Below are 16,483 nucleotides of genomic sequence, written 5' to 3'. Positions count from 1 at the left end.
TGTTAACAAAACTTGTGAAGAAAAGGATAGGAATGACTGGTTAACTAAGAAATGCATAGACAAAAAAGGTGATACACCAAAATGATTTAGATGAAGATATCATTTCCCCTAACACAAGTTGAACTTTTAGCAATTTATGGACTGATACAATCTCTAACACATTGATTTGCAGATAAGTATTTCAAAAGAAGACCCAACATTCGAAAGTATTACAAGGAAATTAATCACATTTAACACTTCCAAAAAACTAGTACAACTCCTGACATGTGTAGAACAATTGCAGTCATGAAAGATGCTTAATTAGATAGGTCTTAAAAGGTTTCAGAAAGAAACACAAAAAAGAATATCAATCACCAATCTGCATGCAAAACAATACACCAGGGATAGATCCAAAATGCTCCTTATATTTCTCCAAGGCCCTTAAAATACATACTTCAGATTTGAAAGAATACTGAAAACACAATGCTTAGTACAAAGGTCTCTGCTCAATACTGAATAATTCAAATGATGTACAAATGATAGCATATATGAGAATCCGCCTCCACCCCTTCCAACTTCTCAATAAATGATCCTTCAAATGTGGAACCATCCTGGGTCGAGCAGAAACAAAATCCCTGAAATCAAGGCCTTCAAAGAGCTCCAAACAGTCTCCAACAACTGCCAAATTGTCCCTCCATAATGCTCCTATAATGACAAGTCAAAAAACACCCCAAGAGACTCCTAAAAACACTAAGAATTCCTCAGTGAAACTCAAAGTCTACCAAAGCATCTTGACACATGGAAGTAATCATTTGACACCACTGCACCTTGTGACTTAATCACAACAAAGACTTCTTCTTATGACTCCACTTGAGTCCTCATGGCGACCTCCTTGACTAAGACTCCTTCAAATCTATCAACAATGCATCACTATTTTAGTGTTAATTAATTGATTCATAATTTATCAATTAATTTAAAACTAATTAATATAAAAAAAAAAATTTAACACTAATTACAAATTTGAAATTTGAATGCCTTATTAACAAAAAGGAACTACATGAGTCAAACTATAACTCCCCCTTATGACCAAGTAATAAAATTATACCTAGCACATGTAATTATAACTTCCTAACCCGATTCTAATATTTAACATATTAATAAGCATAAATCTTATTTCATATGCAAACAAAGAACCCGATCTTAGAAAACTTTAATAGGAGGATTACAGTTATTCAAAACCAAACAAGAAGATGAGAATTTCGGCTTTCAAAGAACAAAAGACTTGGACAAGGAAATGCAACATGGCATCCGCTCCTCCTAGTATTAGGAGTATTAACCCTAAGCAAAACTCATCTTTTCTCCATTTTGCCATACAATGCTTCTGGAAACAACAAAAGTGCCACTCCTGTAGGGTTTGATGAGAACGATTTTTCACTCTACATCTGCCATGAAGAAACTTTTCTCATTTCATTTGTGCCTCCTAAAAGTTGTGAGAGGAAAAGCTGCTCTTATTACCAGGGTTTGCTTTAGCGAAAATGCTCTGGTTTTTCTTTGATCTTGTTGTCAATAGGGTTCTTTTGGTTGATTTTCACGAGCACATGAAGGTATCAATATTATCAAAACTATTTTTGCTTATGGTTTTTGGACTTCATCTTTTTGCTCCTTTGGTTATAACACCTGCACTTTTGATTGTTTTTGTGTGCTTTCTGCTCTCATTTTAGCTGTTGACATTACCTTTCCTGCGCAAATCTGGATATATTGATACTGCAAATTACAAAAAAAAAAAAATTGTGCAAGATATATTGGGAGCCATCATTTCTCTGTCGTATGTTGTATGGCCGCTGCTAGAGGATGCCACCATTGATATTCACTGGATGCTTTCTTGCTTCTCACATATGAATTTCTGTCTTTTGGAGCTCGATTTAGAAGGTGAGCCGCCATTTGTTGAAACTGCTTGTCATATGTTGGTGTCGGTGCATTGAAATCCATGGCCTTCCTTATTACTGATGGATTCTATTAAAAACCCGAACTGTGTTTTATGATTTCATTTTGAAATTGATAAGGCACAAAGATTATGCCCTTGGGTATTTTAGTTGTTACTTCCAGTTGTAGGCGGCTTTGATATAGGAACATTTGGTGAAGGGCTTGCTGTATATTCTATGTTGTTTCTCTTACACTTGCCCTTTCTGGAATTTGATGCCATTTCTTGATACATACAGGGTTTCTCTATTTTATTTAGTATTAAGTAGACTATGACTGGAGAACATATCTCTTCCTGTAGACATCTTTTCTTTGCTTGGAACAGCTATGGCTTCTCCTGCTGAGTACTTTGGCCTTTAACTGTAGATGCATTGTGATTTGTAATTTTTTCTTGAATGAGGGTTTTGTTCTCTTTTGCTACCACAGGCCTTTCTTTCTTTTCAAAATTTTCCAGTAAAGTCCTCTTTCAATTTGACTTCATAACCCAAAGTTGTTTTTTCTGTCAAATGCTTTACCCATGATAATTATACATCAGCAAAAATGGATGACCTCTGTTTACTTCTGAAAGTAGCATACTTCTTTTGTGATATCAAATGACATCCTTTTTTATGCATGTTCGTCTGTAGTATTTATAATTCTAGATATCCACAATGTGGACTTCTAAGCATGATATTGTTGACCCTGTTGTAGAATATCTGAATTACATAGAGATATATGCTCCTGAACTACTTCAATACTGGAACTTTCTTTTCATTCTCGCTTCTGCTGGTTGTTTGTTGAGATAATAAAACACCTTCATGATACATAGTTCTATCACACACATATTGTCATTCAAGTGAACCAATACATGACTTTCTCACATAGATATATCTCAGTCCTGTCACCTTTTAAGTCCTTTCATTTCCAGCATTACCTGATACTCATGAATGTATTTCTCTAAAATTTGTGTAATATGATGCTGTTTGGAGCTGCTTGGAAATGGTCTCAGCTTTTACACACATTTCTTCCTTTTTCACACTTTTCCACCTTGCAATTGCTATATTGTTCTGAAATGACACTTTTATTATGATGACTGAAGTGAGAAACAAAATGCTGATAACACCTCCATCAGTACCATTTCTGCATCTACATATTGCTTCTTGCTACTGCATCATACTGATTATAGGTTGTGCTTTCCTTCACCTCTGAATGTATTGCTTGCCTGTCGTCTTCTTTTGGAAATGATGCTTAGATTGCTACTCTGCTCTGTAGTCTGAACTTGTGCTTCTCATGCAAGAATTAAAGTTTCTGCTCCTCTTGCTGTTTATCTTCTGCCACCACATTCTTGAGTGCACATGCAATTCTTGATGTGCTTTTGTTGCTCTTACACATGTTAAATCAAAAGGTTTCAAAACTAATATAGTTTGTCCCTTTAATGCTCTTTGATACTTTGACATTTGTAATAAAAGAAAATCACAGATAAAAGGTTTCATATTAAGACATGTCCCTTTGATATCCATGTACAATTGATTTCTATTGCAAATGTTCATTGATGGCTTTGATGCTTTCATTTTCTGTCCTATGCAAGTACATTGTAGAAGAATAAAATGCTTGTGCATCTAAGAGGAGGTGAGCTGGCATTTCTTAGATCACACAATCTAACTCATTTTTCTCATTACATTGCAGGACTCTGGACCTTGGAAAGCTGAAACAGTGGATGAACCAGAACCGGAATGGCAAGCACGCAAGCAACCAGCCAGTCATAACTAGGCAATGACTGGCTCCTTATGACCCTTATGCTCTTTCATTTCTCTACGAAACTTTCACTTGCATGGAATAGTTACACTTTTTGTAGTGAAAGCTACTCTCACAGCTTGGCTGGGAGAACATTTACATTCAGCTTATTCATTTCATTTATCAGATGATATTATCAATTGTACATATCATTGAATGGTTAATATGAAGAACATTTACATATTTCAGTTTGGCACATAATGAAACATATTTTGCAATAGAAGTGAACTGAATGTAGGAATCAAATAGACATGCTTACTTGTATGAATCCTTTTATCTGTGCTATGCTAGAGCTGAATTTTAGCATGTGTAGAAATTCGTAACAATAAGAATTTAAACCAATTCTAAGGTATGTGAGTTGCAAAGATTATTGCATCATAATAATGTATGTATGTACAAAATGGGACACGGTATTAGTTCAAGATCAAACTAATCCTAAGCTGCGGGTTCCAGTTCGGTTTCAGGGTTTGGATTTACCAGGCTTTTCAACCTGGGTTCAGTACCACTTGAGTACAAGCATAAAAAATATACATGTAATATTTAAAACTTTGGTCATGATCTGCATTAAATATACAAATATTAAGCTAATCTGCTAAATAAACAAAAAATCACTAAAGGAAATACAAGATATCCTCATAAATTTGGTAGGCCAAAATTGTAATAGCAAATGGTACCTATCCTTGTAATAGCAAATGGTACCTATCCAGTTTTCTACTAAAGGCAGTGATCAGGGTGCAGGTCTATATCTTTCAATAACATTGTAAGAATTTTTCTCAAACAGAAATGTTGAATATCGTGTTACACAAGGCTTCTTCAGTAGAACATGCATAAAATAATTGCTTCTGGTACTGGTGCAAGATGGAGTCACTTAAATACTGAATTGTCATATTGTTCGTCCCTACTTAGCTATATTTTAAATTCTTGAATGATCTGCTTTAATAGCAACCAGAAAGACACAGATTTAGATAGATTAAAATATGTTTTCTTTTTACTACTTTTCCACCCAACTTACCCCAGGCACAGCTAGGGTCTTGTAGGGTCAACTACGGGCCTACATGGAAAGATAAATTTCCTAAGCCTAGAAAGCTTTCTTAAAGTTCTTGTGAATCAAAAGCCTATATGCCAAGATTCTACTTGCTTAAGGGTACTGCAGGCTTGATTTTTTGACAGCCAAGGACATATGTGTGCTGGGTGGAATGTAATTTACAGGTTGATTCCAGGTATTTTGCCTTGTTCCTTTTTGGGAGAATACCTAAAGAATTGTCTTCTTCTAAGTACTGCAACTTCTAAGTGTCAATCTTTCCACAAAGATTCTTAAGCATTTTAGAACGCTTAAAGATATATTCCTATTTTAGACTTTAGTTTACCAATGTCCTTGCATGTGCTAGTACAACCACATTTCATAAGCTGACACGAGTGTTAAATTACTTCAATATTCTTTCATAATTGTTCATTCATTTACCTTAAGTTGACACAAGTTTCAATTGGTTTACTCAAGCATATTGCAAATTCCAAACTATTCATATGGTTATGCAGATTATATATTGACCCTTGTGAATCAATAAAAATCCAAGTTAAGCTGAGTGAGATCAATAGTTTATATAAGTTTCCTAGAATACTGATGGTAGTTATATAAATTAGCTCAATAAAATAAATGATTTGTCCAATAATTCAGCAGACTAAAGAAAGACCGCCAAATAAAAGTTTCACTTACATAAATTATATCAGCCAAAGAAAGAGCAAATTTACAACAGTTGTTTTCCTCTGTAAGATTAAGTGTGAACATGCCTTACAATCTACTCGAAGGCACTTTATTACACATTTGGCCCCATGAAGAAATGCATCACTATCAGCTGTAAGACAAGCATCCACCCAGCCTTCTCTATCAAGTTGTGCACAAAGAGCTTCAGCTTCACCCTTCGCTCTTAAAACTGGCATCCCCATAAGTTCTAACAGTTCCTATTGACAAGATAATAAAATATGATAGCGTACTGGATCAGTATATCAACTCTCTGATAGATATTAAACTCCAAACTTAGTGCCACTAATAAAGTTTGAATTTTGAAATAATGCAAGGTGCTATCAGATATATGCAAAAATGGCAATCTAAACTTCGAGCAAAGAAAAACAGTAATGATTTTACAGCCATTCAACAACAGAAATTCCAATGCTAATGACTGACTGTCAAAAAAATTCATAGAATAATATACTTAAACTGAATAACCATGGCTTCCCATATTGAAAAACAGTGACTTTCAAAGTATATATATATAAATCATTTCACATATAGAAAGAAGAAAGCAACTTAGCTATACTTGATGATGACATTTCCCATCCTCCACTACCAGATCAACTACAATACAATGCTTGCTACCCCATTTGCATAACCTTCAGCGAGTGTTGTGCCTTACGAACCATTCGTTATAGAGCCCTTTAGCTCATTAATTGATAAGTAGGAGATCTTTTCATAATAAGTCAAGTTATGATATATCTATCAGGATTCAACTCTGTATAAGGCAAGCTCATTGACCCATGTTTCGTGAGTAGTGGTTCACATGAACCCATCTCTCACAAGAATAAATGGTATACTTAGCACTCATCACATCTAGGTGATGCTCACAAAGGTGAAGCATAAGGCCTTCTCATGACATCATCCATCTCGGTGCTACTCTACCTCAAGCATGCTTCACCATGGAGCTCTCCAAGGTTACACCCAATTATCAAACTATAGGCATATGACTTTGACATTGTATGTGTCAATAGAAAAGAGAATGCAGTTGCTAATGCACTTTCTAGGAGTCCTTAATTGTGTTATTGGTTGAGAATATTGCTGATTGGAGAAATTTGATTTCAGCATAGTATGCTAGTGATTCTTGGACAGCAAGAACCATGTGAGGCACTGTCCATGATAGTAGGTACACAGTGGATAATGGGGTGATCACTTATATATAGAGAATCTATTTGGTGCCTACTTCACCACACAAGGTAAAGGTAATGAGGACTTTTCATGATGTACCTATGCTTGCTCAACTGAGACTCTTCAAGACTTGCAAGCAAATCTGGGAGAAATTATCATGAAAATAATTTAATGATAAAGTCCTAAAGTATGTGAGAGAGTATCCTACTTTCCAGCAAAATAAGAATGAGCACACCTATCCAAATAGTCTCGTTCAGCCCTTTACCCATTTCAAACCAGAAATGAGAATGTATCTCCATGGACTATTACTGGGCTACCTAAGGTATATTGCAAGGATTGCATATATGTTGTGGTTGAAAGGTTGACCAAATTTGCACATTTCTTTTCTATTTCTGCAAAATATACTGCAGTACAGGTAGCTGATCGATTTTTTAGGGAGATGTAAAAGTACTGGTAAACTTAGTAGCAGACTGTAATTCATTCAACTTCCAGAATACTAATCTTGATTGTCTTATTTTGCAGGTATCAACAATCACAATTTGTGCATGTACTAAATTAATGTTCAGACTTGACATATGAATTCTGAAGATTATATTTTACTTTCTTCTGAAGTTTAATGGCAGAGATAGTACTATTTATGATTTTCAATGGTACCTATCTCTTGCGATTCCATCCATATGTATAGCCCTATCAAAGGCCGTCATGTCTAATCGGTATAAAGAGACATGATGGTTCAATATGAATTTCTTCCAAAAGTCCCAATCCTAATCGGGTGTTAGAGTTAACTAATTTTAACAATAATCTCATCAGTATTTGTTTGGATAACAAATCATAATCAGTCTATATAAAGCAATGATTAAATACTTGATCGATTTGCAAGATAATGCACAATTCCAAGAGATAATCACAGATTTCATACTTTGCAAAATATGCACAGTCAGATTGCTGATGGAAAGGATAGTTAGTTAGGTCATATATATGATTGTACATGTATGCAAGTATATCAGTTCACATGGTGAACTGGTATAAATGCATGCATACACAGTTATCAAATTCATCCTTTCATACTGACTGACACTGTCATATTTTAACACTCCCTCTTAGCTAGGGAAGACAACAAGGTATGAATAGGTTTACATATCACCTAACACATGATATCAAAGAGTACACAAAATATCAAGTCAGCATGATATTTGTATATCCTAGTTATGGTACGTGCACCTACATCACGTCACATGATGTCTACCATAACTTGTCACGGCACGTCCACGGATATTATGCCACATAATATACACTATTATTATCTCATTGAGAACATATTGATACACAACCGATATCAAGTCAGCATGATATCTATCAATAAGTTCAATAGATATTAACTATCAAGACATTTCCATGAATATCAGTCACCATGATATTCATCATGATAGTGAACATTGTAAAGTCATTGCCTTACAATGTTGAATACAAGTGTATATTATCTGAAAGATCGTCACCTTTCAATAATGTACACAAGGGATGCATAAAGTCATGGAGTCACACACATGACAAAAGGTTTACACGGAGTCACCAAAGAATTATATCACATGGTGTTGTCATGGCGTCACACACATGACATCCACCCTGAACCATATCAAAGGATGGAACAAGGGTTCCACTTAAGGCTTCTCTCACAAAGAAGAATCCAATAAAGTACATTTCAAGAAATCACTAACGCCAAGACTCCCTCTTAGCAAGCACTTCATTCTTCACAAGTCCAAGCTAGTCTCTGAATGCACAACTTTACTTTGGTGAGAGACTTGATGAGAATATCATCCGCTTGTTCTTTAGTGGTAATGTACCTTGTCTAAGAAAAGCATCTTCATGGTCTACTCCATCAGAATCACTATGATCAAAAATCCATTTGGCAAATCTTCTAGCAATAACATTACTCGTTGGAGAGAGTCAAAAAGTTGTTTGAAACTTTCATGTTGCAGCAAGTCAAGATATGTCAGGAGCTCCATAAAGAATGAAGACATCCAGTAAAGAAGGCGTGGTTCAAATCAAAGAAGCGATAATTCATTTGGCCTCCAATTTCCCAATGGTTATTTGAGAACTTGAGTTCGTGTGGGAATGCACCAAGCACTTTGCTTCAAATAAAAGTAAAAAATAAAAATGTTAAAGGTGTTGATGGAAAGTTAATCTGAGTTTACATCCAAACATCGTCAAGAGGGTTTTCAAAGAGTCAAAGATTCCGGAATGTGCCAATCTACAAAGGAGAATTCATAACAACTCGAGTGAGAAAGCTTGATCGCATAAAATTTTCAAATGACAACGTACAACTCATCAAAGAGAGTCAGAGGTTGTCAAAAGATGCCACACCATGGTTATCAAGATGAATGCAATGGCATGAAATATAGTAACTCCCAATCCTGATATCATCCAGGATTGCATCGCCAAGTACAAGGCCCTTCAAAACAATCCTCTTCTATCTTTCTTCTTCTTCTTCTTTCATGTTTGTAATTAAAGAGGATGTATTACATGAAAATGTGTAATTACATGTAATACGACTGGCATGTGTAATGACATGTAATCCAATAATCTCTCTTGCTAGTTAGACTAGGTCAAAGTTAGTTGAGTTGCTCCCACTTTTTCCTCCATCTTTTTCTCAACTCCGCCTATATAAAGGAGTACCCCCCTCATTGTAAAAATCATATTTTGTTGTGCAAGAAAGCTCTGCCATACTTGTGCAAGCATAACTTTGATTGTGTAGTACAAATTTGGGAGAAAAGTGAATAAAAGAAGCAATTGGATTTGAAGCTTTGACTGGAAGCAATTGTAATAGAGCAAATTAGAATCTTTGACTGTAATTTGTGCCTATTGTCTTTGATTCATGTTGTTATTGTGTGTTCAATAATAGAGCATGGTGAGTTAAGAAGCAATCAGAGTCAATGCTTTGAATGAGAGCGATTGTGGTGATACATAGACTAGGAGCTTTGACTATAGCTTGTATTACCATCTCAAATTCACAAAAAATAGTTAGAACTTCCCTACTTTTGTAAGTATTTGCACCCAAATGGTAAAGGTTTTTCTTATAGAATAGAATAGAAATCATCTACTTCTAGAAGTCTTTGCGCCCAATGGCAGTGATTTTTCTTATAAATTCAACAAATGGGACTTAGAGCCAAACCGGTACGCTTTCAATCAGTCTTTGAGTTGGTGTTGGTTTATCGATATCAACATTTTCAGCTACGAGATAGAAGTGTAGTTAGAGATTTCATCTTGCCCATTACTTGCTCTGTAGGTAAGTGGATTCTTTCCTGAAAGTTAAGAGGAAAGAATATTAATAACACCCCTTACAAAATCTCTCAACTTCTTGCTTACCTTGAGTTTATCCAAGGAATGGTGAAAAAGGGGAGCCTTCCCTTTAATGTAGGAGAGACTTTATCTCACACGTGTGGTTGGTCATCCTATTTTGTGATTGGATTTTACCCAAAACTGTCAGTTACAAAAACTCCACCCAACAGCATCATATGGCAAAGGTGGAAGTTATCAAATTTGGAGTGCTACATCTGGATGGGGCTGCCCATGACTGGAAGTACCACGAATTAGTTTCTTTGCAGCATGTTCATATCAATTCCTATCAGGAGATTGTGGATCGCCTAATGGAGGGATTTGATAGGAAGGATCTGGAGGTGTGCTTCAGGGAGTTGGCTCAGCTAAAACAGTCTAGTGGATTAGAGAGTTATATTAGTGAGTTCTAGAGGCCTTAAGTCATGGTTCATGATATTTCACAGCACAAACGAGCGATGTTATTTATGGAGGGATTGACTGAGCCACTTTGTGGATGGGTGAGGTCATTGGACCCATCTTCTTTACAAGTAGCGATGATCATGGTGCGGGACTTCGAGGCACCTTTTTAAGACAAGGTTGCTTCAAAACCTTCTATTCCTTGACCTATTGATGAGGAATCCCCACCACTTGTTAAGGACAAGGGCAAGGCAGTAGGGAAGTTCGATAATACTTCTAGAGAGGATTTGAGGAGGAGATAGCTCTATTATTGGTGCAAGGGGGCTTACCTAAAGGCCATACTTCCGCGTTGACACCGAAAGGGTCAGCAAACCATGACATGTGAGTTTGAACTGATGTAATTGAGGATGCGTCATCACAAAAGTCTGAGGATGATGATGGGGATAATCATAGTGGCAATACAGTTTACACTGAGATGGGTGTTTACAATCTTGTATTTGACTCACATATTGAAGATTTGCATAGACTGTAGAGTTGGTCTAATTGTAAGCTAGATTGTCTACAGGAAGATTGGGTTGGTAGAGTGAAGGACAATGTGTTGAGATCTCCTATGTCCATGTCTTTTTGTGATGTCCTGACTTCTACATCATCAACATAAGCGTTAAGTTTTATATTGCAGATATTGTTATTGGCTCTGATGATGGTTCTAGCATGCAGTCGGTTCAGTGATGACAAAGATGTCACGTGCTTCTTATGGGATCTTGGTGGAGGTTTCAATTTGAAGTCAGATCACTTGAAGACAAGCAATCTCGGGGAGGGAGGACTGTAATGTCCCCATTTTGGGGGAGCTCCTACGGCTCATCGAGTCAATTCATTATAGCAACCCTCGTGAGCTGACAAGGTGATAAGGGGATCTAAGTTGCGGACTTGCTATTATTAGTAAGTCTATTTTTGGCAGTGTAGCAGCTAGCTCTGGTAGTTGGTTGCCACCTGCAGTAGATGTGGTTAATTATTGTACGAGCTCATATTTATTAATTAATTATTAAAGTCACCTTAATATAATGATAGTTTATTATAATAATGTTATTAAAAAGAGTAGTGTTGGTTAAGCTTCTTGAGTCGAATTCATTTAGGAAACTTTTGCTAACGAGGGATTATAAATATGAGCTCATTTCATCAAAAAAAGGCATCCGATTATTTCATTATCTATTTGTTTTTGTTGTCTTTGTGACAATTCTGAATTTGTAGATTTTGTGCCCTTGCTGAGGTATAAGGGTTTGGAGTTTGAATTTTGCACTTACTCTATAGCTGAGGTATTGTGGATCAAATTCCTATGTAATGAATCTTCCATTTTGTTAACACTGTTGCTTGGAAGAAGTTTTTGGCTGGGAGTTCTAGTGTGTAAAATCCGGGTGGAATTGAAGTAATTTCTGAGAATTATAGTTGGGCATTTCTCCGAAATGGTTTGTTGGAGTTTATTTTTGGTGCCTGTGAAATCTAAATTGGGACGCCATCATTATGATACTAGGTTTCAATTTCTATTATTTGGGCAACTATATATGCATTCAAAACACAACACTTTTCTAGGAATTGGCATTGGAAATCTGGTCTGCTTGGAGCTGCCTTGAACACAGTTGCATTTATAATCTGAGTGATTGGTGGTCTCAATTTGGGCGCTAGACCTTTTCTGTAATTGGCAACATAATAATCTAAGTCTAGGTGTCTATCTTCCAGCTATTTGGGGTTGTCTTAATTCTGCCATTGAATGCTGAAAAGCAGTCTGAAATATTGTTTCCTGGGCACCTACATTTGACAGGTAGATTGCCTGATCTAGCACCAATCTTTTGGTGCTCTTTGTTACAAATTATCATCAAAGTTTGGAGGTCTTCCTGCTTAACTACTACCATTTTAAGCTACTTGCGTGGTTCTTTAGAAAGCTGAAATACTGCCAGTACAGCCTTGTGAATTCCTTGTTGGAGGAAGATCTGAAGGAGACAACACACTCAAGTTTCTTTTTCCTATTTGTAATTCCAGGAGCAATTTGTTATTTTCACAAGTCTTGAAATAAAAGATCATTTCTATGTATTGGATTAATTAATTATAGTCTTTAGTACAAACAATAAGGGAGGTACATATACTATGGCTACACCAAGAACATTAAAATATAATTGAAATTCCAATAACATTGTTGGAGAGTTTGTTTGCCAACTGTTTGATAAAATGCCAAACGATCAGATTAGTGTGAAAAAATGGTGAAAATGGAGTTGTCCAAGTTGTAACCAGGTCAAGGTTATTACAGTGGTATCAAAGCGGTTTCCTACCAGCCTGCAGGATTTTGGCTCAGTTATTTTCAGTACTCAGTAGATTGTGAAGTGCTTGGCTTTGAGTTTGGGTATTCAGTATCATGGGAGATGATAGGAGATTTGTGTCAGGTATGCATTATACCCCTAGAGGCCATACCACTCCACCTAGGGAAGATGAACCTAAGATACAATTTCAATCTATTGGTTGTCCTGGTGGTTCAACCGAAACAGGATTCAGAGATGCTGATGCAAGTTCCGAGATTGTTAGAGAGGCTATACAAACATTTAGTACAGCTAGAGAACAACAAATGACAAGTAAACTGCAGCAGCTTTTTGACACTCTGCAGCGGATAGCACTCCCTCGGGAACGCAATAGGGAGAGGCCTCAAGATGTTTCTATTGGTTCTCATAAATCTCGAGTCAAGGATAGAACCCAAGATGGTAATAGATACAAAGATGGGGAGTGAGTTCAAGTTGAGGATTGAGGTAGGTTAGCTAACAGAGCTAACAGACATATTGCCATTCATGATAGGCCGGAGAGCCCCATGTTTCTGAGACCAGAGATGATGTTGTCAGTGTTGAGTCGGAGTCCGCTCCTTTTGCTGATGACATGGTGGCACACTTTCCGTAGTGGGATGCCTTACTAGGGGCAATTAAAAAGCATCTCAAATTTGATAGCTTGTTGACTCAAAAACGGGAGCATCCCAAGGTAAGGCCAACACCTAAGAAATAGAGGCCTTGACAGACAGAGTTGCAGCAAGTTGCCTATAAGATGACATTGGAGCACTTTGATGGTAGTGAGAGACTTGCAGCTCAACAATGTATCCATAAGCTCAATACTAATTTGGCTCTGTGTCCAATGTCAAAGGTGGACGCCATCAAATTTGGACTGCTACATTTGGATGGGGTTGCCCATGACTTGTGGTACTACGAGTTAGTTTCTTTGCAGCATGATCAGATCACTTCCTATCAAGAGTTTGTGGATCGCCCGATTGAGAGATTTGATAGGAAGGATCCGAGGATGTACATCAAGGAGTTGGCTCAGCTAAAGCAATCTGGTGGATTAAAGAGTTATATCAGTGAGTTCCAAAGGCTTTCAGTCATGGTTTATGATGTTTCAAAGTACAGATGAGTGATGTTATTTATGGAGGGATTGACTGAGCCATTCCGTGGATGGGTGAAGTCATTGGTCCCATCTTCTTTACAGGTGCGATGAGGAAGGCGCAGGACTTAGAGGCATCTTCTCGAGGCAAGATCGCTTTGAAACCTTCTATTCATCTTCCTATTAATGAGAAGTCCCCACCAATTGTTGTGGACAATGGCAATGCAATAGGGAAGTCTAATGATACTTCTAGAGAGGATCTGAGGAGGAGACAACTCTCCTATTGGTGCAAGGTGTCCTTCTCTAAAGATCATACTTGCGCGTTGAGGCCGAAAGGGGCAGCAAACCGTGGCATGTGGGTTTACAATAATGTGATTGAGGAAGAGTCGCCACAATAGCCTAAGGATAAGGATGGAGATGATCATAGTAGCAATAGATTTTATATTGTGATGAGTGTATGCAGCCTTGTATTTGACTCACATGTGCAAGATTTGCATCAAGTGTAGAGTTCGTTTGTGTCTAAGTTGGATTGTCTGCAGGAAGATTGCGTTGGTACAGTGAAGGAGAGTGTATTGAGATCTCCTATGGACTTGTCTTTTAGTGATGTCCTGACTTTAGCATCACCAACCCAGGTGTTGGGTGTTATGTTGCAGATCATGTTATTGGCTTTGATGATGATTCTAGCATGCAATTGGTTCAATGGTGATAGAGATGTCACGTGCTTCTTATGGGATCCTCATGGAGGTTTCTGTGTGATGTCGAATTGCTGAAGGACAAGCAATCTCGAGGAGGGAGGACTGTAATGTCCCCATTTTTGGGGAGCTCCTATGGTTAGTCAAGTCAATTCACTATAGCGACCCTCGTGAGCTGACAAGGTGATTCGGTCTCAATTGCAGACTTGTTATTTTTAGTAAGACTATTTTTGGCAGTACGATGGGTGGCTCTGGCAGTTGGTCGTCACCTGTAGTGGATGTGGTTAGTTATTGCACGAGCTCATTTTTATTAATTAATTATTAGTCACATCATTATGATATTTTATTATAATAATGTTACTATTATTATAATTAAAAAGAGTTGTGTTGGTAAAGCTTCTTGATTGGAGTTCATTTGGGAAACTTTTTCCAATGAGGGATTATAAATATGAGATCATTTCATTGGAAAAAGGCATCTGATTATTTGATTATCTGTTTGTTTTTTGTTGTCCTTGTCAAAATTTTGAGTTTGTGGATTTTGTGCCCTTGCTGAGGTATAAGGGTTTGGAGTTTAAAATTTTGAATTTTGCATTGATCCTACAGCTGAGGTGTTGTGGATCAAATTCCTATGTATTGCATCTTCCATTCTGTTATTATTGTTGATTGGAAGAAGCTTTTGGCTGCGAATTCTAGTGTGAAATTTGGGTGGAAATAAAGTAATTTTTTGAAAATCGCAGTTGGGCGTTTCTCCTAATTGGTTTGTTGGAGTTCGTTTTCGGTGCCTGTGAAATCTGAATTGGGATGCAGGTTTCAATTTCTAGTTTTTGGGCGACTATATATGCATTCAAAACACCACACTTTCCTGAGAATTGGCATTGGAAATCTGGTCTGCTTGGAGCTGCCATGAACGCAGTTGCATTTATAATCTGAGCAATTGATGGTCTCAATTTGGCCGCTAGATCTTCCCTATAATTGCCGTTGTATTATTCTGCAAAATAATTTAAGTTTGGGAGCCTATCTTCCAGCTATTTAGGGTTGTCATAATTCTGTTATTGAATGCTGAATGGCAGTCTGAAATATTGTTTCTTGGGCCCCTGCATTTGACGGGTAAATTGCCTGACCTAGTGCCAATCTTTTGGTGTTCTTCCTTTTTACAAATAGTCGCCAAAGTGTGATTGGTTTCCTGCTTAACCGCTACCAGTTTAAGCTATTCACGTGGCTTCTTTAGAAGGCTGAAATACTGCCAATACAGGCCTGTGAATTTCTTGTTGGAGAAAGATCTGAAGGAGACAACACGCTCAGGTTTCTTTTTCCTATTTGTAATTCCAGGAGCAATTTGTTATTTTCATAAGTCTTGAAATTAAAGATCATTTCATTTCATTTATATGTATTGGAAAAATTGAAAAATGTCTCGAGTACAAACAATGAGGGAGGCACATACATTTTGGCTACATCAAGAACATTAAAATATAATTGCAATTCCAATTACATTGTTGAAGAGTTTGTTTGCCAAATGTTTGACAAAATGCCAAACGCTCTTGGTGTGAAAAATTGATTAAATTGGAGTAGTTCAAGTTGGAACCAGGACAGGGTTATTACAGCAACCGATAGAAACGAAATCAGTAGGCTATAGGAGGAAAGAGGTTAATGATCTTGTTAAGTGTTTTCAAAGTGGAAAGTCGAGACACTTGACAACAGAATGCAAAAAAGGAAGTGCACAACCCTGGAGAACAATGGGATTACCATCGTGTGTACCAATGCACAGAGTAAGAAAAAGTTTTAAAGAATCATTCAAAACAATTTATAGAGAAAGGTGAAAAGATTTGAGTGTTGTATTCGAGGAAGAACTAACAAATGAAAGCAAAGCTTATCAGAGAAGACAAAGCAAATACTTAAGGATGACATCCAAAGAGAGAACGATCTAGGGAAGATTTGAGAAGCTTTGAGGAACCCTAATTAGGGAAAAGGGCAAGGATTGGGATCATGGCTATATAAGGTAATTAACAGA

At 37.0% G+C, this 16,483-nt stretch overlaps 1 protein-coding gene across 1 annotated transcript in view; it reads right to left on the bottom strand.

Moving 5' to 3' along the window:
• The window catches only part of LOC149529628 (5'-3' exonuclease family protein), a 136,932-nt gene that overhangs the window by 46,837 nt on the left and 73,612 nt on the right, over nt 1–16,483 (bottom strand). Inside the window, exon 3 of the mRNA XM_089809081.1 lies at nt 5,521–5,691. Within this exon, the coding sequence (XP_089665207.1) occupies nt 5,521–5,691 (171 nt within the window). The remainder of the gene's footprint in view (nt 1–5,520; nt 5,692–16,483) is intronic.

The sequence above is a fragment of the Cupressus sempervirens genome, chromosome 11 (assembly GCF_028749045.1).
Source record: "Cupressus sempervirens isolate cs-2001-9-10 chromosome 11, ASM2874904v1, whole genome shotgun sequence".
NCBI lineage: Eukaryota > Viridiplantae > Streptophyta > Pinopsida > Cupressales > Cupressaceae > Cupressus > Cupressus sempervirens.
This window is presented reverse-complemented; position numbering and strand designations above follow the sequence as displayed.